Source organism: Budorcas taxicolor, chromosome 19, assembly GCF_023091745.1.
Source record: "Budorcas taxicolor isolate Tak-1 chromosome 19, Takin1.1, whole genome shotgun sequence".
Taxonomy (NCBI): Eukaryota; Metazoa; Chordata; class Mammalia; order Artiodactyla; family Bovidae; genus Budorcas; species Budorcas taxicolor.
In genome coordinates, this window is record NC_068928.1 from 62,330,988 (window position 1) to 62,351,866 (window position 20,879).

The 20,879-nt window shown below is 59.8% G+C and overlaps 1 protein-coding gene across 1 annotated transcript in view; it reads left to right on the forward strand.

Moving 5' to 3' along the window:
* The window catches only part of CACNG4 (calcium voltage-gated channel auxiliary subunit gamma 4), a 51,064-nt gene extending 39,561 nt beyond the window's left edge, over window positions 1–11,503 (forward strand). The window contains exons 2-4 of the mRNA XM_052658587.1: window positions 835–918; window positions 5,081–5,221; window positions 10,983–11,503. Of these exons, the coding sequence (XP_052514547.1) occupies window positions 835–918; window positions 5,081–5,221; window positions 10,983–11,503 (746 nt within the window). The remainder of the gene's footprint in view (window positions 1–834; window positions 919–5,080; window positions 5,222–10,982) is intronic.
* Window positions 11,504–20,879: the final 9,376 nt, after the last annotated feature.

Sequence of the window (20,879 nt, forward strand, 5' to 3'; positions counted from 1 at the left end):
CTCACAGAACATGAGTTTGAGCAAACTCTGGGAGACAGTGAAGGACAGGGAAGCCTGGCATGCTGTAGCCCATGGGGTCACAAAGAGTTGGACATGACTTAGCGCCTGAACAACAAGAAAAATAAAGTAGCCCAAAAAGTGTGCTGGGCGGGGGTGAGGGCAGAGATCGCCGCCTCGCCCGCCATGCTGGAGACACTGGCATGGCACCCCCGACGCCCAGTGCTGCTCCCTCTTGTCACAAATGCTCGCGGCTCACCCTCAGCTCAGCCCCTCACCACCAAGGGAGACCCACAGAGTGAAGGGGGTGATGTCTGGGTCCATAGCAGCACTCTACCCTGAGCCATCACCGTGGGCCAGGAGGCATCTGCAGGCCTTTCTGTGTCAGCTCAGGTCCCAGGAGAAGAGGCAAGTGGTAGTCCCCATTCTACAGAGATGAGGTGGGTAATTAAGTCGTTCATGCCTGACTCACACAGAGCATGCCATCGAAGCGTGTCCCACTTAGGGTGCCATCCCTGACACCCTTAGCTGTCCCCAGCTGTTCTGACCAAGGCCAGCCCGCCCCACAGGGGCCCTGGAGACCCGCACCCCAGCTCTGAAGGCAGCAGCTCAGGACCCAACGGAGGGATATGGCCAGCCGTGGGCACATTCCCCGCTGAGTGGTCTGCCTCTATGCGCCGACCCCCTTGCCCACGCCCCCGTCATGCCTGGGCTGCCCTTCTGCTCCCCGGAGCCCAGGGCCTGCCCAGAGCCGGGTACACACAGCATGCAAGTCTGGGTGAGCAGAGGTGGGGGCCCTTGGGACACTCACACAGCTCTTTTCCTCTGCTCCTCCAGGGATCTACAAAGGACACTGCTTTCGGATCAACCACTTCCCAGAGGACAACGATTATGACCATGACAGCTCGGAGTACCTCCTCCGTGAGTGCCAGGACCCTGCCTCCCCCTGGGTGTGGGACGGGGGACGGGCGGCAGGCAGGCGCTGGAGGAAGGACGGGCCCCGTGAGTGCAGAGGGGCCGGTCTCTGGTGCTCCCGACACTCCCCTCCAACTCAGGATACTGACTTCAGAGGATGGGGTGTGGTTAGGCCTGTTATGACATGCTGGTCACCCCCATGCGGTTACTGGGTGGGAGGACACACCAGGTTGGGGCTGGCAAGAGGGGAGGAGGGTGGGGCGTCCCGCTGCCCAGGGCTGCTACAAGTTGCTGTCTTCAGAGGAGCTGATCACAACAGCTGGTTCTGAGACAACGACGTTAGAGACGTTGGCTTGCCCAGGCCCAGCATCCCCGGGCGGCTGAGACACCCCAAGGGTACCGCCCAGCCAGCACTGGGCCTGCCTGCTTCTCCCCACCCTTACCCAGCAATCTACTATTGACAAGTCAGATTAAATCGCACACTGAGACAGCCGGCGGGTGCCAGGCGGCCTGTGGGACCAGCCTTGGGTCCATGGGCCTCAAGTCTCTCCAGCACCCACTGGTGGAGCCCCCAGCTCTGCCCCTGAGCCCCCTGCCCAGGTCCTGAGGCGGGGCTGGCCCCCAAACTGGAACCAGAAGTCAGAGGACAAACCCAGCCCCACACCCCAAATCCAGATCTCCTCCCCGGGCTGTGGCTACCTCCCTGGGAGGAAGGATGGAGCCTCAGCCAGGGGAGGAGCCTGGAAACGGAGAAACAGCATGGTTTTGAAGTCGCTCTCCCCTTCCACATCAGCCCAGACACACGCGGAGCTGCTCCCATCTGCTTCCCCGGGAGTGGGGCTGGCTTCATTTATGGAGACTCGATACCAGTGTCCACAGAGGGAACACAATTCACTCTGCACCTGCTTGTGGACTGTTTTTCCTAAGAGAAAGGACTGGTTCTGAGTCATCTCGTGAAAGAGAACAGCATGTGGTTCCCATGGAGTCCAGAGCCAGAACCGGAAACAATGTCGCCGGATCTGCCTCTTATCCCTCCCCCTCCCCTTCTGCTCTTCTTCCGGCCTGTCTTCTCTTTCTGCTTCCTGGGGGCCAGTGCTGACCCGAGCACACGCCTTCCTCGGGGCTGCCACAGAGGGTTGTGCAGGTTGCACACTGCACAACTAGGGGATGGCATTGGCGTGGACCGTGGCGTGAGTAACACCATGAGCTGCGCGGCATGCGGGCTGCACAGCCATCTAGGGTGGTCACTGGTGCTCAGCCCTGACTCAGAGCCCACCAGGGCATGCAGACGGTTCCCAAGGCTCTGGGGGCAGATCTGCTCCACTGCTGGGCCTTGGGACTGTGGGGAAGGGGACACCAGAGAAGCATCCACTCCCTCCCACTTCCCGCTTGAACTTGAGGTTAACTGGCCCTGGCTCTTCTTCTTTACCTCCCGCCCTGCCCCCACCCTGGTCCCCAGAGGGCTAGCATCTCTGGATGGGCCCCAAGACACATCAGCCCAGAGGTCAGATGCGTGGCTTCCTGGGGTCCCTGCCAGAGCAGAGGAGATGCTCAGACAGGAGGAAGGCAGGGCGTTTGGTGAAGGACTGATTACAGAGATGTGCAGGGATGGGGGAGGGGCAGTGAGCACACAGGCAGGGGCAGCAGAAGGACTCCTGGCCCTTGGCCTGCGTGGGCAACAGAGGCAGGTACAGGCTCCTGGACCAGAGGAGCTGTGAGGCCCGGGCCGCCAGGAAGGAGCTGTGGCTTGACAAAGGGACACAGCCTCCTCAGCCCCGTCCTCGTCCTCAGGAGGAAGCCAGGGCAGTAATGTCTCCAAAGCCAGAGTGAAGGGGCCCCAGTGATCTGGTCCCTGGTGTCAGCCGCCCAAGGCCCAAGGCAGAAAGGAGAAAGGTGGCTGAGGACCAGGAGCAGCAAACTGAGCCTGTGCCGCCCACTCACTGCCCACTCACTCCCCGGCCTCAGGATCACACTGCCCGCAATCCCCCGGGGTGCCCAGGGCTAGGCTCACACTGCCTGCAAGCCCCCTGGGGTGCCTGGCACCAGGCTCACTGCCCACAAGCCCTCGGAGTACCTGGTGCCAGTCTCACTGCCCACAAGCCCCCCGGGGTGCCCGGCACCAGGCTCACTGCCCACAAGCCCCTCGGGGTGCCCAGGGCCAGTCTCACTGCCCGCAAGCCCTCTGGGGTGCCCGGGGCCAGGCTCACTGCCCGCAAGCCCCTCGGGGTGCCCAGCACCAGGCTCACTGCCCGCAAGCCCCCTGGGGTGCCCAGGGCCAGGCTCACTGCCCACAAGCCCCTCGGGGTACCTGGTGCCAGTCTCACTGCCCGCAAGCCCCCCAGGGTGCCCGGCACCAGGCTCACTGCCCACAAGCCCCTTGGGGTGCCCAGGGCCAGTCTCACTGCCCACAAGCCCCTCGGGGTGCCCAGGGCCAGTCTCACTGCCCGCAAGCCCTCTGGGGTGCCCGGGGCCAGGCTCACTGCCCACAAGCCCCTCAGGGTGCCCAGGGCCAGGTGTGAGGCTGGGAGCACCCAGCAATGGTTTCCCAAATGAAATGAGGGCACGTCAGCGATGGAAGCTAACAGCCTGAGAAGGAAATGCTTCCTCTACCGTGCTCTGTGGGGAGATCAGTGGGTTCATTGAGGAGCCCAAGGAAGAGAAGGGTGCTGCCTCCAGGACTGTGACCTCGAGTTTTGGTGGAGTGGGGAGGGCAGAGCTGATCTCCATCAAGGGACTGGTGTTCCCCTCAAAGGCTGCAGAAACAACGAGAACTGGCCCTGAAGTTGAGCTCCAGAGAGCAGATAACTGAAGCTTAGGAAGCAGTCTAAGGAAGAACTAGGCAGAGGAAGTAGGTAATATTCCAGGACAGGCCAAGGTCCTGGGCACTGCGGCCAGCTGACCTGTGTTCCCTGATTCCCTGCCATTTCTCTCCCACCAGCCCAACTGGCCTCTGGAGTCCCTGTCCCCCTTGCCTTGGGCCTGGCCCCCCCCTTTCCCAGGCTCCGCGTTTTAGGCTCGGTGGAGGGTTTCTGTGCTAACCTCAAAGCGCTGGTGTCGGGGCTGCCAGAGCCCACGGTGTGCCTCTGGGCAGACGCAGATCCTTGCCAGGGCTGGATGTGGCCAGGAGTGGGCTGGCATCAGCCCTGCTCTGTGCAAGACCCGGCCTGCCCCTCGGTTGGCGCCCGCATGCCCAGCGCTCCAGACGAGCCCATGTGGTGAGGGATGGCCCTCACACGACAGGCAGGCAGGGTGCACAGCGGCTCTGGGCCTGGCTGACCTAGGCAACGTTAGAGGCTCTAGACTTTCCCGCCTCCAGCCCCTCGGACCCACCGCAGGACTAAGGCCTTGAGAGGGCCCCGGCCGCCGTGCTGGCCAGCGCACATCAGAGGAGCGTTTCAGAGGCCCACAGGAAACCTCCCCCAGGGCGGCGGCTGCAAGAAGGCTGGGGGTGGGGGCGGTGCGGGAAGAAGAGCCTCATTTGATGCCCCACACAAACCCCTCTCTGTGCACAGGGCATACACTGGTGGGCTTACAAACAAGGAGACAAGCGCTGCCTTCAGAGGCTGAAAGCGCCAAACCCCCTCAGCTGGCTCGCGAGGGAGTCCTTCCAGCACTCCAGTCCCATGGGCAGGCCTTTGCACCGGGCTGGGAGGCAAGCTCAGGGCTCCGTTTCCCCCCGCCCCTACCCTTCCTCCCAGCCAGGCCCGCCGGGAGCCGACATAGGGCCAAGTGCTCTGTGTATCTTATTCCACAGATTCTCACACAACCTTGACAAGGCAGCGTATTCTTCTCCTAAGGCTGCCATAATAAACTACCACAAAGGAGGAATCTGTGAGGGGTCCTCCCACAGCTTCCCAGCGGCCTCCCTGGGGGCACTGAGGGGCTCTCCTCCCGTCTGGCTGGCAGAAGTGTGACCCACACCCAGGGAAAGGCTAAGAGAGACCCGGGCAGAGGTGACTCCAGGCCACTCGGCACATGGGGGAGTGACCGTAGGCCAGGGGCATCACTTGCTGGTCCAGCCTGCCGCCCCACCAGCCACTCCCTCCCTACCTCGGGTCTACGGGGCCAGAGGGGAACCTTCAAGGTCAGGGCGCTCCCCCGTGCCCCCCAGGTGGGCCCGTAAGGAGGGTCGGTCTCACGGCCTCTCTGCTCTGTCTCTGCCGGCCAGGCATCGTGCGTGCCTCCAGCGTCTTCCCCATCCTGAGCACCATCCTGCTCCTGCTCGGCGGGCTCTGCATCGGCGCCGGCAGGTTCTACAGCCGCAAGAACAACATCGTGCTCAGCGCCGGCATCCTCTTCGTGGCCGCAGGTGAGCTGTCCGCTCGGGTCCCTGCTGCACACAGCGCTCCCCCGGGGGTGGGGGGAGCAGGCAGGCGGACAGTGGGATCCCTGCGGGTGACTCACCTCAGCAGTCCAGGGGGGCGGGCAGGGGATGGGGAGCAGAAGCCCAGTGGGTATCAGGCCTCCTTCTGGGGTGATAAAATGATCAGGACCTAGATACAGGTGGTGGTCGTACTAGATGGCATTGAAGTGTGCACTTTAAAGGATTAGTTTTATGTTCTATGAACTCCACCTCAATTAGAAATAATAATAGCTAATCCAGGTATGAAAATGCCACAAAGGGGTGCCTTACAAGCCTGTCTCGGGGGAGCCTGGCTGATGCAGGGATCAGGGAGGGACTCAGAAGGACTCTCAGAAGCCAAGCCCTGAAGGAGCTGTCCACGTAAAGACAGGTGAAGGGCACACGGCCAGGGAGGGTGCAACAGCAGAGAAGTCAGCCTGCTTGGGCCGGGTGAGTGAGGAGGCGAGGGGTTAGGGTCAGGGATGAAGCCTCCCCCGCCCATCCTTACTGCCCGCGTCTCCTGGCCAAGAGACACCACTCCCTTCCCGGTGGCTCCAAAATGGCTTCACACTTGCTCGTCTGAGCCCAGCTGCAGACAGCACACTGCACGCCCTGACGCTGCAGACGTGGAGAAGACCCCATCCAGTGGAGAGCCCAGCGGGCCTGAGTTGCTGGTGTGGGCAGCGAGGCCGCGTTTGAGGGGCTCAGCTCAGCCATGACCTCCTCCGGCCTCCAGGAGGCCCCCAGGAGTGAGGAGAACGGTCCAGCCAAGGTCCCAGGGCTGCTTGTTGGAACAGGACACCTTATTTCTTGGCCTAATTCCAGCAGATCGATGCCAGAAATGTAAGGAAGTGCAGAAACTTCCCTAAATTGTCATCGCAGCTCCTGGCACTGTCCTAACAGTGGTGTTTTCCTTGCAAAGAACCTTTTGTCTTCTACCAGCCTGATGAGGAGGAGCGGCACAGGGGAACAGTGAGCGCGAGGCCCAACTCGGCCCAGGCCTGTCCGCTCCCTGCGCCTGGCCGCTGAACCCTGAGTCGGCTGAGGTGCCCAGAGAGAGGCAGTGAGAACGCCAGGCTCCGGCAGCCATGCCTCCTTCCCTGCGCCCACGGGGCCTCGCCAGGTGACTGGCCCACACAGGGCCCAGTGGTCATCCTCACCCCCACTGCCTCTCATGGCTTCTCTTGGAGACAGAAGGTGCCTTTCGCTTCTCTTACAGAGCTGGGGCCAGCGCAGTTCAGGGTCGGGCTCAGAAGCCCTTGGCCACGGCTCCCGGCTGCCATCTTATGCTCTTCCTGCTCCCCCACTTGAGGCTCTGTCTCCTTCCAGGGCAGTAACTGCACGTGTGTGTATCTGAGTCTGTGTGTGTGTGTGTGTGTGTGTGAGGCGGAATGTGTGTGTGTGTGTGTGTGAGGGGGAATGTGTGTGTGTGTGTGAGGGGGATGTGTGTGTGTGTGTGAGGGGGGATGTGTGTGTGTGTGTGAGGGGGGATGTGTGTGTGTGTGAGAGTTTGTGTGTGTGTGAGGGGGAATGTGTGTGTGTGTGTGAGGGGGATGTGTGTGTGTGTGTGTGTGAGGCGGGATGTGTGTGTGTGTGTGTGAGGCAGGATGTGTGTGTGTGTGTGTGTGTGAGGGGGGATGTGTGTGTGTGTGAGAGTTTGTGTGTGTGTGAGGGGAGATGTGTGTGTGTGTGTGAGGGGGGATGTGTGTGTGTGTGTGAGGGGGGATGTGTGTGTGTGTGTGAGGGGGGATGTGTGTGTGTGTGTGAGGGTGTGTGTGTGTGTGTGTGTGGGTGTGAGGGGGAATGTGTGTATGTGTGTGAGGGGGATGTGTGTGTGTGTGAGGGGGTGTGTGTGTGTGTGTGAGGGGGTGTGTGTGTGCATGAGGGGGGATGTGTGTGTGTGTGAGAGTTTGTGTGTGTGTGAGGCGGGATGTGTGTGTGTGTGTGTGTGCATGAGGGGGGATGTGTGTGTGTGTGAGGGGGGATGTGTGTGTGTGTGTGAGGGGGATGTGTGTGTGTGTGAGGGTGTGTGTGTGTGTGTGTGAGGGTGTGTGTGTGTGTGTGCATGAGGGGGGATGTGTGTGTGTGTGAGAGTTTGTGTGTGTGTGAGGCGGGATGTGTGTGTGTGTGTGTGCATGAGGGGGGATGTGTGTGTGTGTGAGGGGGGATGTGTGTGTGTATGTGAGGGGGGTTGTGTGTGTGTGTGTGATGGGGGATGTGTGTGTGTGTGTGAGGGTGTGTGTGTGTGTGTGAGGGGTGTGTGTGTGTGTATGTGAGGGGGGTTGTGTGTGTGTGTGTGTGATGGGGGATGTGTGTGTGTGTGTGAGGGTGTGTGTGTGTGTGTGAGGGGTGTGTGTGTGTGTGAGGGTGTGTGTGTGTGAGGGGGGATGTGTGTGTGTGTGAGGGGGTGTGTGTGTGTGAGGGGGGATGTGTGTGTGTTTGAGAGGGGATGTGTGTGTTGTGTGTGTGAGAGGGGATGTGTGTGTGTGTGTGTGAGAGGGAGGATGTGTGTGTGTGTGAGGGTGTGTGTGTGTGTGTGAGGGGTGTGTGTGTGTGTGTGAGGGTGTGTGTGTGTGAGGGGGGATGTGTGTGTGTGTGAGGGGGTGTGTGTGTGTGAGGGGGGATGTGTGTGTGTGTGAGAGGGGATGTGTGTGTGTGTGTGTGAGAGGGGATGTGTGTGTGTGTGTGTGAGAGGGAGGATGTGTGTGTGTGTGTGTGTGTGAGGGGTGTGTGTGTGTGTGTGAGGGGGATGTGTGTGTGTGTGTGAGGGGGGATGTGTGTGTGTGTGAGAGGGGATGTGTGTGTGTGTGTGAGGATGTGTGTGTGTGTGAGGGGGGATGTGTGTGTGTGTGTGAGGGGGGATGTGTGTGTGTGTGTGAGGGGGGATGTGTGTGTGTGTGAGGGGGGATGTGTGTGTGTGTGTGTGTGAGGGGGGATGTGTGTGTGTGTGTGAGGGGGATGTGTGTGTGTGTGAGGGGGGATGTGTGTGTGTGTGTGTGTGAGGCGGGATGTGTGTGTGTGTGTGTGTGTGTGAGAGAGGGGATGTGTGTGTGTGTGTGAGGGGGGATGTGTGTGTGTGTGTGAGGGGGATGTGTGTGTGTGTGAGGGGGGATGTGTGTGTGTGTGTGTGTGCATGAGGGGGGATGTGTGTGTGTGTGAGAGTTTGTGTGTGTGTGAGGCGGGATGTGTGTGTGTGTGTGTGTGAGGGGGGATGTGTGTGTGTGTGTGAGGGGGGATGTGTGTGTGTGTGTGTGTGTGAGGGAGGATGTGTGTGTGTGTGTGTGTGATGGGGGATGTGTGTGTGAGGGGGGATGTGTGTGTGTGTGTGTGTGTGAGGGAGGATGTGTGTGTGTGTGTGTGTGATGGGGGATGTGTGTGTGAGGGGGGATGTGTGTGTGTGTGTGAGGGGGGATGTGTGTGTGTATGTGAGGGGGGTTGTGTGTGTGTGTGTGAGGGGGTTGTGTGTGTGTGTGAGGGGGGATGTGTGTGTGTGTGAGGGGGTGTGTGTGTGTGTGTGAGGGGGGATGTGTGTGTGTGTGAGAGGGGATGTGTGTGTGTGCATGAGGGGGGATGTGTGTGTGTGTGTGAGGGTGTGTGTGTGTGTGTGTGAGGGGGGATGTGTGTGTGTGCATGAGGGGGGATGTGTGTGTGTGCATGAGGGGGGATGTGTGTGTGTGTGTGAGGGGGGATGTGTGTGTGTGTGTGTGCATGAGGGGGGATGTGTGTGTGTGAGGGGGGATGTGTGTGTGTGTGTGTGCATGAGGGGGGATGTGTGTGTGTGTGAGGGGGGATGTGTGTGTGTGTGTGAGGCGGGATGTGTGTGTATGTGTGTGTCTGAGGGGGAATGTGTATGTGGAGCGTGTATATGTGTGTTTATTTCTGAAAGGGAATGTGTGAGTGAGAAGCATGTGCGTGTGTGTGTATCTGAGCAGGGATGTGTGTGTGTGAAGCATGTGTGTGTATCTGAAGAGGAATGTGTGTGTGTGTGTGTGTGTATCTGAGTGGGGATGTGTGTGTGTGTGGAGCATATGTGTGTGTCTGAGGAGGAATATGTGTGTGTGAGGAGCATGTGTATGTATGTGTGTCTGAGGGGGGGTGTGTGTGTGTGTAGCACGTGTGGTGTGTGTGTGTGTGTGTGTGTGTATGGGTGCACACCCATGTTGGGAAGCAGAGCCTGTGTTTAGGTCTCCTCAGAAGTTGGCCCCTCCTTCTCCTCACCATGGCCCAGAACAGGGAGGAGGCAGGAGGGCATGAACATTCTGTCTCCTCCTTGAAGCGGTCAGGTTTCTCAAGGTTGGACCCTAAAGAAGTCCCTGCTGTGGCGTTTGAACACTGTCCCCGCTCCTTCGCCGAGGAATGAAGGAAAGACTCCCACTAACACGAGTGCCAGGTGTTCTGTAGGCCGGCCTATCATCCCAGCTCCTGAGGAGGCAGGTGGTGGCCAGGTGGCTTTCCTGAAGTCACACGCTGCCAAAGTCATGGCTGAGCCCAGGGCTGTCGGCCTCAAAAGCGAGGTGCCCTCGGCCTGTGCCCCCAGGAGGAACCACTTCAAAGGCATCTCCAGATGCTGCGAGTCACCAGAGGGCCCGCAGAGACGGAGTCCCGAGACAGTCAGCTGAAAACACAGGTCCTGCCAGAGTGGAGAGGACAGGCAGCCACAAAGAACAAGGGCCACAGCAGGCAAGAAGGGGATTCTCGTCCATTCCCGTTTATCCCCAGGATCCTGGGCTCTGACTGTGGCCACAGAGTCACGTGCAGGGGCCAGCAGTGAGGTGAGACAGGCCCATGAATAATTCCAGGTGGACAATGATCCTCAGGACAAGTAAGGTCCAAAGGCTGGGAAAGTAAGAAGAAGACTGCCCTGTCAGGGCCCCGCCTCCTGGGGGAACTGTTAAGTGAAGAGGCAAGGGGCCAAAGGGTATTCTGCAAAGAAAAAAATGGAAGAGAGAGACAGAGAGGGAGGAAGGACTGACTATGGATATAGAAAGGACAGAAGAAACAAGACAATAGCTGCCTTCAGGGGAGGAACTGGGTAGCTCAGAGCCTGTGTTTTATTTTATTATTCACCAAAACTCAGTACTTTATTACTCATTCAAAATTAACTACTTTTACGGAGAAGGCGATGGCACCCCACTCCAGTACTCTTGCCTGGAAACTCCCATGGACGGAGGAGCCTGGTGGGCTGCAGTCCATGGGGTCGCGAAGAGTCGGACAGGACTGAGGGACTTCACTTTCACTTTTCACTTTCATGCATTAGAGAAGGAAATGGCCACCCACTCCAGTATTCTTGCCTGGAGAATCCTAGGGACCGGGGAGCCTGGTGGGCTGCCGTCTATGGGGTCGCACAGAGTCGGACACGACTGAAGGGACTTAGCAGCAGCAGCAGCACTTAAAAATTAGCAACCAGAACAAAGACATACCACACAGGGGAGTGGCCACCTGCACCTTGCTCCACCCATCCGCCCCTGCTCCGCCCACCTACCCTTGCTCCGCCCACCAGCCCCTGCTCCGCCCACCCTTCCCTGCTCCACCCACCTGCCCCTGCCCCGCCCATAGCACTTACCCCGCCCACCAGCCCCTGCTCCGCCCATCTCCCTGCCCCACCCACCAGCCCATGCCCCGTCCACCAATCCCTGCTCCGCCCACTTGCCCCGCCCTCCTCTCCTCACCCCGCCCCCGCTGAGGGTCTAACCTCTCGCTCCCACCCCCTCTCCGGATCCGCTTTCAGGCCTCAGTAATATCATCGGCATCATCGTCTACATTTCCAGCAACACGGGCGACCCCAGTGACAAGCGCGACGAAGACAAGAAAAACCATTACAACTATGGCTGGTCTTTTTACTTCGGAGCCCTGTCGTTCGTTGTGGCCGAGACCGTGGGCGTCCTGGCGGTAAACATTTACATTGAGAAGAACAAGGAGCTGCGGTTTAAGACCAGACGTGAGTTCCTCAAGGCCCCCTCCTCGTCGCCCTACGCCAGGATGCCGAGCTACCGGTACCGGCGCCGGCGCTCGCGATCCAGCTCCAGGTCCACGGAGGCCTCGCCTTCCAGGGACGCGTCACCGGTGGGGCTGAAGATCACCGGGGCCATCCCCATGGGCGAGCTGTCCATGTACACGCTGTCCAGGGAGCCCCTCAAGGTGACCACGGCCGCCAGCTACAGCCCGGACCAGGATGCTGGCTTCCTGCAGGTGCACGGCTTCTTCCAGCAGGACCTCAGCATGCTGAGCCGGAGGACCACGCCCGTGTGAGCCCTGCTCGGCCTGTCTGCGCCAGCCTCTCCCCAGATCGGCTGCCTGGACCCCCCGGGGCCTCTGACCCCCCCCCTAGAACGGACCGAGGACAGACTAAAGCCAAACCCCACCCTCCCGGGTCCCCAAATGCTTGGAGGGCTGGCTTAGAGCAAAGCCCGGGGGAAACAGGAACTGGAAGCGAAATGGCTGACTTTATCCCCAAATGTGGCTTTTGATGCCGGGGGTCCCAAAAGCTCCCAGGAGGCCCCAGAGCACTCTGGAGGCAGCATGGCCAAACCCACCTGGGAAACAAAACTGAGCCATTATCTCCTCTTGGGACCAAATCCTGCCTGAAGAGCAGTGTTCCGGGCCCCCCTCCCTGCCCGGCGTCCTGGCCCCCTGGAGCCTTTGGTCGCTGGCCAGCTGCTTTTGGACGTGAGGTTCCCGTGTCTGTGAGCCAGAGGCGAGGAAGCTGAAGCTCGTCCCTGCCTCTCTGTCTGTCTGTCTGTCTGTCTCTGGCAGCCGCCAGTTGTTGAGATGGCCGCGATCCTAAGGACAGAGCCTGTGACCACCTGGTGCTTTGGCCTTTGTGCTGCCTTTGGCCTGGGGTCTCCGAGGCCTGTGGAGGTATCTGAAGGTGGGGGGCTGGGCGTAAGTTAAAGGCTTTCCTCTTCACTTCTGGAAGTTTCTGCTCACAGAAAGGGTAGAATACGCTGACTGTACTTCAGAGCCTGGAAGATTCTACGGTCAGAGGAAAGGTGGCTGAGCGGCCTCTTACTGTGTCCCTTCCCACCCCTGCCCGCTGGCCTGAGGAGCAGCACTGTCCCTCCTAGGGGTCATGCTGGGAGGGACAGACCCCCCTCCCAGGGGTTGGCAACAGGAGCCTGGACTTTGTGCAAGAAAGGGAGACCCGAGGGTGAACAGAGAGGAAAAGCCCCATTTCCCAGGTGGCCACTCATCAGAAAAGCCAGGACACTCGTCCCCTCTTGAAAAGCAGCAGCAGCCCCTGCCCCACCCCGCGACTCGCTCCCGCTGCCACCACCCGGAAGCGCCGGTGAGGAAGTGGGGAAAGCAGCACCAAGTGGACGTCCCGGCCCCGGGAAGGGAGGCTGGCGGGTCCACGGCTGGTGTTTTGCCAGCAGTTTCTCCCCTAGAAGCGAGCAGAGAACCTGGAAGCCTGTCGGTCTCAGAGGATCGCTTTCTGGAGCCAACCCTCTTTTATACAAATGCGGGCTTTCTAACGACAAACCCTTTCTTACTTTTTGAAACCTGGCGATGGCTCTAGAGCAGTTGCCGTGATCCCAGTAGCTGTCGTACTTAGAAGTGACGAGCAAACTCTTACCTCAGCCACCTGCTCATGGACCCCCGGGGTGGACTAGGCCCAGGAGTTCAGTCCGGGTCACAGTCACTGCTCTCCTCTGCCGCCCCAGAGGGTGCCCCCACCTGGCCCGCCCCGGTGGCTGCGTGCCAGGGCCCCTCCGCTTGCTCGAAACCCTTCCCTGCGTCAAGGTTGGCTCTGTGTGCTCCGTCCAAGCATGTGCGGCCGGCCCCCACCCTGTCCCTCCTCCTTCTCCAGGCCCTGACACCATCTCACCAGGCTGGAAGGACGGGGAGAGATATGGGGGCCCGCCCCCCAGCAAGGTCACCTCGAAAAGCAGGCAGCCTTGTCCTTCCTTCCATGTCGGCCACTTCCTCCTGCCTCCCTGGGAACATCCATCATCTCATGGAGAAAGCTGTGTTCCGATGAATCCTACCTCTCACCCTGTCCCAGCAGAGAACGCGGGGCCCACTCTCGGGACCAGGAAAGGGATTGGAGGGACGGAGAGCAGGGAGCAGAACACCTCAGCGCCTCTGGTCGTCACAGCCTTTCTCCCCCCTCCCCCCCCGCCACCCCTGCCCGGGCGCCAGTCACCCCCCATTGAAGCCCACCCGTCCCTGTGCCCAGGGGCTCTGGGCGGCCTGTGCCTGTCCCCCCAACGCCCCATGCCCTCCACCCTTCCATCCTGCCCTTGTGTCTCGCCAGTTACACACCTGTGAATCCTGTACTTACTACTGGTTTGGGGTTGTTAGTTCTGTCTTTTTTTTAATTAAATAAAAACATTTTTAAAACATTCTCCTCTTGATGTTGGGTGGGGAGGGCGAGAGCTCCCTTCAAGTCCTTGTGGGCAGTCAGTGTCCTTGGGTCTGGGAGACCCCCGAGGAGAAGGGGAGAGCAGGGTGGACCCTGTGCTGGCCAAGGCCAGTTTCTCTGCTTCTGGTCCGGGCCACCGGCCACCTCCCTGTCCCCACCAGCTGGGTTTAGGCTCCTGGGTGGGTCCATGGAGCTGCCTGTTCACAGAAGAGGGGCAGGCCACCCTTGTGTGGTGTGGACATCTGAGAGCTGAGCAAGCCAGGTCCATCTTCAGAACCTGCAGGATACGTCCGGCCGGAGAGAGCCACAGCCTCAGGGGCGCTAAGCTGCCTGTTGGGCTTCTGACTAGTCCAGTAACCAACCTCCTTTCCCCTTCAGATTCCTGAATGAATGAGAAATAGAGGATTACTGTCCCCAGGTGTGAGGTTTATGCCTAGAGGAGCTGGACAGGAGGATGTGACTCCAACCACAGGCCAAATGGGAAAAGGGACCCGAGGGGCCCTCTGACGAGGACGCCGCACCTGCCAGCCCATCGGGATAACGCCAGGCCTGTGCCTCCAGGTGGGCGCTGGCAGGAGAACCCGCAGCAGTGCCTCCCCGCCCCACCGGAGCCCTGGCGCCCCCGCTTCCAGTCACACCCGCCTTTCTGGACGGATTCCGTGAGTCTCCCTCCCAGGACCTGTGGCCTTCTCTGGTCTCTCGGAGCCGAGATGCACAGGCCTCTCAAGCCTCCTTCACGAGAAGGCTGCTGTTGTGGCCCCCGCGTCCTGGCCCATGCGGCCGCAGGAAACTCCCCTGGCCTGTCTGAGCATTCAGCCCTGGCCTTTTAACCCTCTTTCCTCCTGCCCGAGACGGGCCCCCGGAGAAACTGATGTTCCCAGATGTGCCAAGCTGACGGGTCCTGTGGTGGGGGACCCGCCCCTCCACTGACCCGGCTGAGCTCCGGGCTTGCAGCTCCAAGCTGGAGCCAAGCCACCCCGCATCAGCGCCAGGTGCCAACAGTTCTGTTTATTCTTAGCCCTGAGGAAACTCTGGCTCAGCACAAGCTCTGCAGCCATCCTGGGCAGACGCCCGTGCGGTCTGCATTTAGTGACACGCTATGGCCTCCGTCCAGTGTGGGGCTCTCGCCGTCATGCGTTTCAGTTCGGCTACAGATTCGGCCTCCGTGACCTGCAGGGTGAGATCTGAGGGAACTGATGTAGAAGCAGGTGTTCTAGGGCCCGGGTCAAGAACCCCCAGGCCCCTCCTCCAGCCCCACCTCACCCTGCACCCGTATCACTCAGACTAACGACATAGCCAGCCGCCCTGAATGCAGAATGGCTTAATCAGTGCAAGTGTATCTCTCACTCATGAAGTTCCATCAGTGGGGTAGGTGGGAGACGCTCCGCTCCCAACAGTCGATCACGGGTTCAGAGCCCCACGCTGTGTAGACTCTGCCATCTTCCAACACGAGCATCTAAGGTCGCCCTTGGCATTGACCTCCAGTGGGCAGATGGAGAAGGGAAAGAGCAGGTGAGCTTGAGTAGAGGGTGCTGTGAGAAGTTGTAATGGACCGGGAAGCTGTGGCTCCTCCTTCTGCCCACGTGCCCCCTTCTGCCCGCTGCCCAGAGCTCAGGGGCACAGTCACAGCTGAGAGCCAGGGGAGACGGGATGTGCAGTCTAGCCCCGGCGGGAAGGAGTGTCGCTTGGGGCACAGCTGGCCACTCTCAGCTCTGGGTCTGTGTCTGGGCCCCTCCCTCTTTTGCCTCCCCCTCCTCAATCTTCCTGGGAGTGCCTGCTTGGAGCTGACCCCTTTACGAGGACTGCATTCCCCGCTGTGCGTCCTGAGTCTCTCCCTCAGCTCCAGAGTTGAAGTCTGGCCTCTTCTCTGCTCTGGATGTCACATCTGTAAAATGGGTCCAGCAACCCTCTTCCTGGGTTAGACGAGCAGGCTCAAGCTCAAGCCTTGACCCAAACAAGAACCGCAGAATTACTGGATGCCAGGACCAGCATGTGAAAGTGAAAGTCACTCAGTCGTGTCCGACACTTTGCAACCCCATAAACTATAGCCCGCCAGGCTCCTCTGTTCATGGGATTCTCCAGGCAAGAATACTAGAGTGGGTTGCCATTCCCTTCTCCAGGGGATCTTCCCAACTCAGGGATCCAATCCAGGTCTCCCACTTTGCAGGCGGGTTCTTCACCATCTGAGCCATCAGAGAAGCCCAAGGATACTGGAGTGGGTAGCCTGTCCCTTCTCCAGGGTGTCCTCTTAACCCAGGGATGGAACTGGGGTCTCCTGCATTGCAGGTGGATTATTTACCAGTTGAGCCACCAGGGAAGCCCAGAACCAGCATGGACAGCAGGTATGCAAGAGTTCCCTCATTCAATGTGCTCATCATAGAAGAGAGGGCAAGTCCAAAGAAGGAGGTGAGGGTGGTGGAAGGGGTAACGAAAGGAAGGAAGGAATGTTTTTGAGGATTTTCATGACAAACCCAAAGGGAGGCTGCACTCGCCTGGAGGTTCTCGAGTGGGGCTTCTTTACTTCCGCGACAAGTGTCTAGAGACATTCCCGGCTGTCAGGACTGGGAAGGTGTGCTGCTGAGAAGGCGGGTGGAGGCCAAGGGTGGTTCAGTCGCTCGGTCGTGTCCGATTCTTGCAGCTCCATGGATTAGAGCCTGCCAGTCTTCTCTGTGGGATGTCCCAGGCAAGGACACTGGAGTGGGTGCCATTTCCCTTCTCCAGGCTAAGGGTGCTGCTGCTAAACATCCTACGGGGCAAGCCCCTCCCCCACTCCCAAGAATGATCTGTTCCAAAATGTCAGTGATTCCCAGCCTGGGTGTTTTGGGGAGGGAAACTGAGACCCAGAAAGTATGAAGATCACGCAGGGCAGTTTTGGTACTTGCGTATAGGCTGTGGACGTACTTGGAACCTTACTCATTTATACTTGGTGTTTCCTTCCCTGCAGTGAGCCAACAGTTTTGAAAACAGAAGTCAGGGGAGGAAGGAAAGGCTTCCCTCTGGGGCTGTTGGGAGAAGGGACAGACTTCCCCTTCCGCAAACATCCGTAAACTCCCCCTTGAAGGGAGCTTTCAGGAGTGTCTGTTGACTAAGGAAACAACACTCAAGGAATTCCCCAGAAGGAACTGGTCCACGAGAGTCCTGGGAGGCAGTGCTCTGAGAGCCTGGCCACAACAGTCTGTGTCCAGCACACTCTGGTTTGGGAGAAGCCTGTCATCCGGCCCATCCAGGCACCGTCACCCCTGCCTCAGTGGTCCCTGGGAAGATGCTTTCTCTGCAGACCCTGTGACCCCCCAGCCCCACGGGGACTTCCCAGTTCCACACAGGTGATAACTGCAAGGGGAGGGTCCTGGCCTGGGTCCCCAGCATGGAGCTGAAAAGAAGGCAGGCCTGTGGAAAGGAGACGCTGGGGGTGGGGGTGGGGCCTCCCTGCAGGGAACTCAGAGCCAGCACGTGACCCCCTGCACTGGTTCCCAATATAGCACAGGCCGCCTGCCTGGCCATCCGCCCCGCCCTGGAGCTGGGGGGAGGGGGCGGGAGGGGAGCAGGGACCGAGGAGGCCTCTGAAGCCAGAGCAGAGAGGGGCAGATACACCTGATGCAGATAGTTTTAAACTTGCAGCTTCCAATAAAACCGCCTCAGGAGCGGAGGTCTGCAATCAGAGGGCGATGGGCCCACCTGCTCACGCTCACAACTGCAGGAGAATGGGGCTGGAGGGACCTGGGGTCCTGATCTTTGTCCCCTGATAAGAGCCCTCAGAGATACATTAACCCCCATGAGATCTCCCCTGATGCTGGGAAAGACTGAAGGCTGGAGGAGAAGGGAACGACGGCGGATGAGACGGTTGGATGGCGTCACTGACTCAGTGGACATGAATTTGAGCAAACTCCGGGAGATGCTGAAGGACAGGGGAGCCCTGGGCCACAAAGAGTCAGACACAACTGAGTGACGGAATGACAAGATCTCCAGAACCCACTAATCCCACTGCAAATAGTCAGGTGCTTTTTAAAACAAATACTCCTCACATTTCTCTCATTCTAAGAGTATTATACTTTACCTTTAAAAAAATCTGCAAAACACAGAAACGTTAGAGAAGGAAACAGTACCAACCAAAAGCCCAGCACCTGAGAGGTCAGCTGAGGTCAGCACCACTGAGAGGTCGCTGCCCCCGACTGTGTGTGGGTCAGGCCCCGCTCGCTGTCCCCATGAGCATCTTCCCACATCTCTACTTTGGACTATTCCTTGGAAACATAGCCTTTCGCGAATCGCCCAGACACCCCGCCTCTTCCCTAACTGACGCCAGATGCAGTCCCTGAACCCTGAACGGCATCTGGGTGGAGTCGAGGTGCCGGGACGCTCGGGCTGGCTTTGGTGGAGCCGAGGTGCCGGGACGCTCGGGCTGGCTTTGGTTAGGATCTGGTGACTTCTCCGGAATTCTCCAAGCAGGAAGGAATGTGGGGGTCCCAGAGGTGGCAGAGCATCACCCCCACAGCTCTCCCAGCACCCAGCTGGAAGCCCGCCGAGGTCGAGGGGAGAGGAGGCGGACTCCACTTGCTGACGGGGGACAACTGGTCCTGGAGGCCGTGGGGGCAGGGTTAGGCTGCGGCATTTGGAGAAGGCACTCCGGCCCTGGCCTCTCCAGGACCCTCCCTGCCTCCAGCCTTTGTCTCCACCCGCCAGCCCCCTCCCATCCTCCGTCTCTGCTGAGCCCTCTGGAACCACCTGCATTTTGAAAGCCCCGCACTGAGGTCTCTGTCCACCTCCTTGGACAGACGGAACCTTTCCTCCCCCAAGGACTCCGGTTTCCCAAGGACTCTCGTTTCCCCAGCCCTCCTGGTAGGAGCCGTCCATCCTCCTGCCGGGGCCCCTGCCAGACTGCCCGGCCCCTCCTCAGTCCCAGGAGGTGCAGGGCTGGGAAGGGTGAGAGGGGGCCTCAGGGTCCAGAGAAAGCCAGGGCAGAGACACCTGTTTTAAAGCTTGCAACTCCTGACAAAACCCAGGAGCAGAGGCCACCAGAGGCGGTTCTGCACTCATGTCCCTGGACCCGTGACCGCAGGAGGTGAGCGGTGACTCCCCACTCCCCGCCCTCCTGGGGAAGAGCCTTCTCCGAGGCCTGGGGACACCCTCCTGAACCCTTCCTCAGCACTGACACCTCCTGAACGCCCTCCTGCACACCCCTTCACATCATCTCAGGCTTCTCCTTGGGCGAGAAGCCCTCCTCCACACCCCAGGCCCTGCCACATCAGTGGCCAGTGGCCGACCATCGACTCCTGGCCTCGCGGCTCCCCTGCAGTGACCTTCTCACATCCAAGTGCCTCCCTTCCGTCCCGCCGCGGTCTTCAGGGCCCTCTTCCTCTCCGGGCATAGCTTCCAGTGCCCCCAGTTCCGCCCCACGCAGTACGCCTGCCCCGCAACCTCATCAAGCCCTCCAGGGCTTGACCTCATCATCGTGACCTTGCTGTGTCCCAGGGCGACCCCAACCATGAGCTAACTGCCCCAAGCAGCCCAGACCCGCACACCGTCCGCTGCCGCCTTCAGCCCCCTCGGCCTCGACCTTCAAGTTTCCCTTCTTCCATCTCACCTGCATCCCCACACCCGAACTTCTAGGTGAAGCCAGAGAAAGTCAAATCCAAGCCAGGGCCTGCAGCGGGCGGAGCAGTGGCCCCACAGACATCTGAGCCGGACGCCCAGAGCCTGACTGTTCATGGCAAAAGGGACGATGCGGTGAGATTAAACCGCAGATCCTGAGATGGGGAGATGGTCCTGGAGTACCTGAGTGGGCCCCCCGTAACCACAAGGGTCTACTTAAGGGCAAGAGGGCAGCTGGAGAGTCAGAGAAGGGGGACGGGACGATGGAAGCAGGTCAGGCGACAGGCTCTCTGACTCAGGGGGAGGAGACGGGGGCCCCTGGACGGAGGGAGGCTGTCTGTGACTCCCAGGCTGGACCAGGGGCAGCACGCCCGTGGCTGCAGAAGGTTCCGGGCGCACGATGCAGGGAGGCAGAGGACGTGGCAAAAAGAGGTTGAGACCAGCTGGACGACACACACCCAAGGCCATCTCTCAGCCTGATTGAGACTTAGCTCAAAATCAGATCGACACGTTTCTGAGGAAGGTTCACTGGGCCCCCACACAGGTGTGCCTCAGCCCCGGCTCCACACGAGGCCCACTGCTCAGAGGTATCTTCCTTGCTGTAACTATGTCTGGTTCTTCTTGGGACAAGTGGATGCTGGTTCATCTGGACGAGTCAAACATGGACAACTCCCGGTGAGCTGAGCAGGGCATCTCCACCTTGAAGACTATGGTAGGAATGCCAGTCTTCCTCGTGGACTAGGTCACAGGGGTGGTGACGGTGCCTCCCTCCCTCCTGGGGCACCCCTCAGCACCTGGAAGAAAACGTGCCACTTGCCCAAGCTGTGCTGGGCCTGCCCAGCTGTCTTCTTATGCCCACGTCCTCTGGGTCGCCTAGTGGAGTCGGTTATTTGAGCTCTGTACCCTTCTTTCAGTCCATCTGTCTGTCCACTCAGCCATCCATCCTTCAGCAAACACTTATGAAGACCCAACGCTGGGCTCCATTCAGGGAGTTCTCTGAGGGAAGCCAGAACGAGCACAGAAGACGGTTCTGTGTCTCTACCCTCTAGAAGCTACAGCCCATCAGGGAAAGCTGACCCACCGGCAGTCTACAGATGATAATAGCAAAACCCTCCTGAACCCGGTGCCTAACGTCGATATATTCGCTGGGGCTGCCGTGACAGAAAGGGCTTCCCTGGTGGCTGACAGTAAGGAACCTGCCTGCAATGTAGGAGACCTGGGCTCAATCCCTGGGTCGGGAAGAAAGACCACAGACGGGGTGACCTGAATGGCAGCATGTGTCCTCTCACAGTTCTGGGGGCTGGGAGCCCGGCTCACAGTACCAGCGCAGCGTGTTCTGAGATGCGCTCTCCTCCTCGTCTTCTCGTGACGTCCTCCCGTGGCCGAGAGGAAGACAAAGGAAGCTCTCCCGTCTCTCCTGGTAACAGTGCCTGCTCAGCTCCCAAGGCCCAGCTCCGAACGCCGTCAAGCCAGGGGTCGGGCCTCGTCACCGGCATTTAAGGGGACCTAGTTCAGTCCACAGCACCTCCCTCGGGCTGAGCTGCTGAAGTGCGTTATCTCAAACCCTAGAGGAGGGGCAGTCAGAGGGGTCAACCCGCTGGACACCACGCAGCTGTGGGCAGGGCTCTGACCTGGGCACGGGCGGGGGCAGCCCCCGCTCCGTGAGCAGAGCAGGCC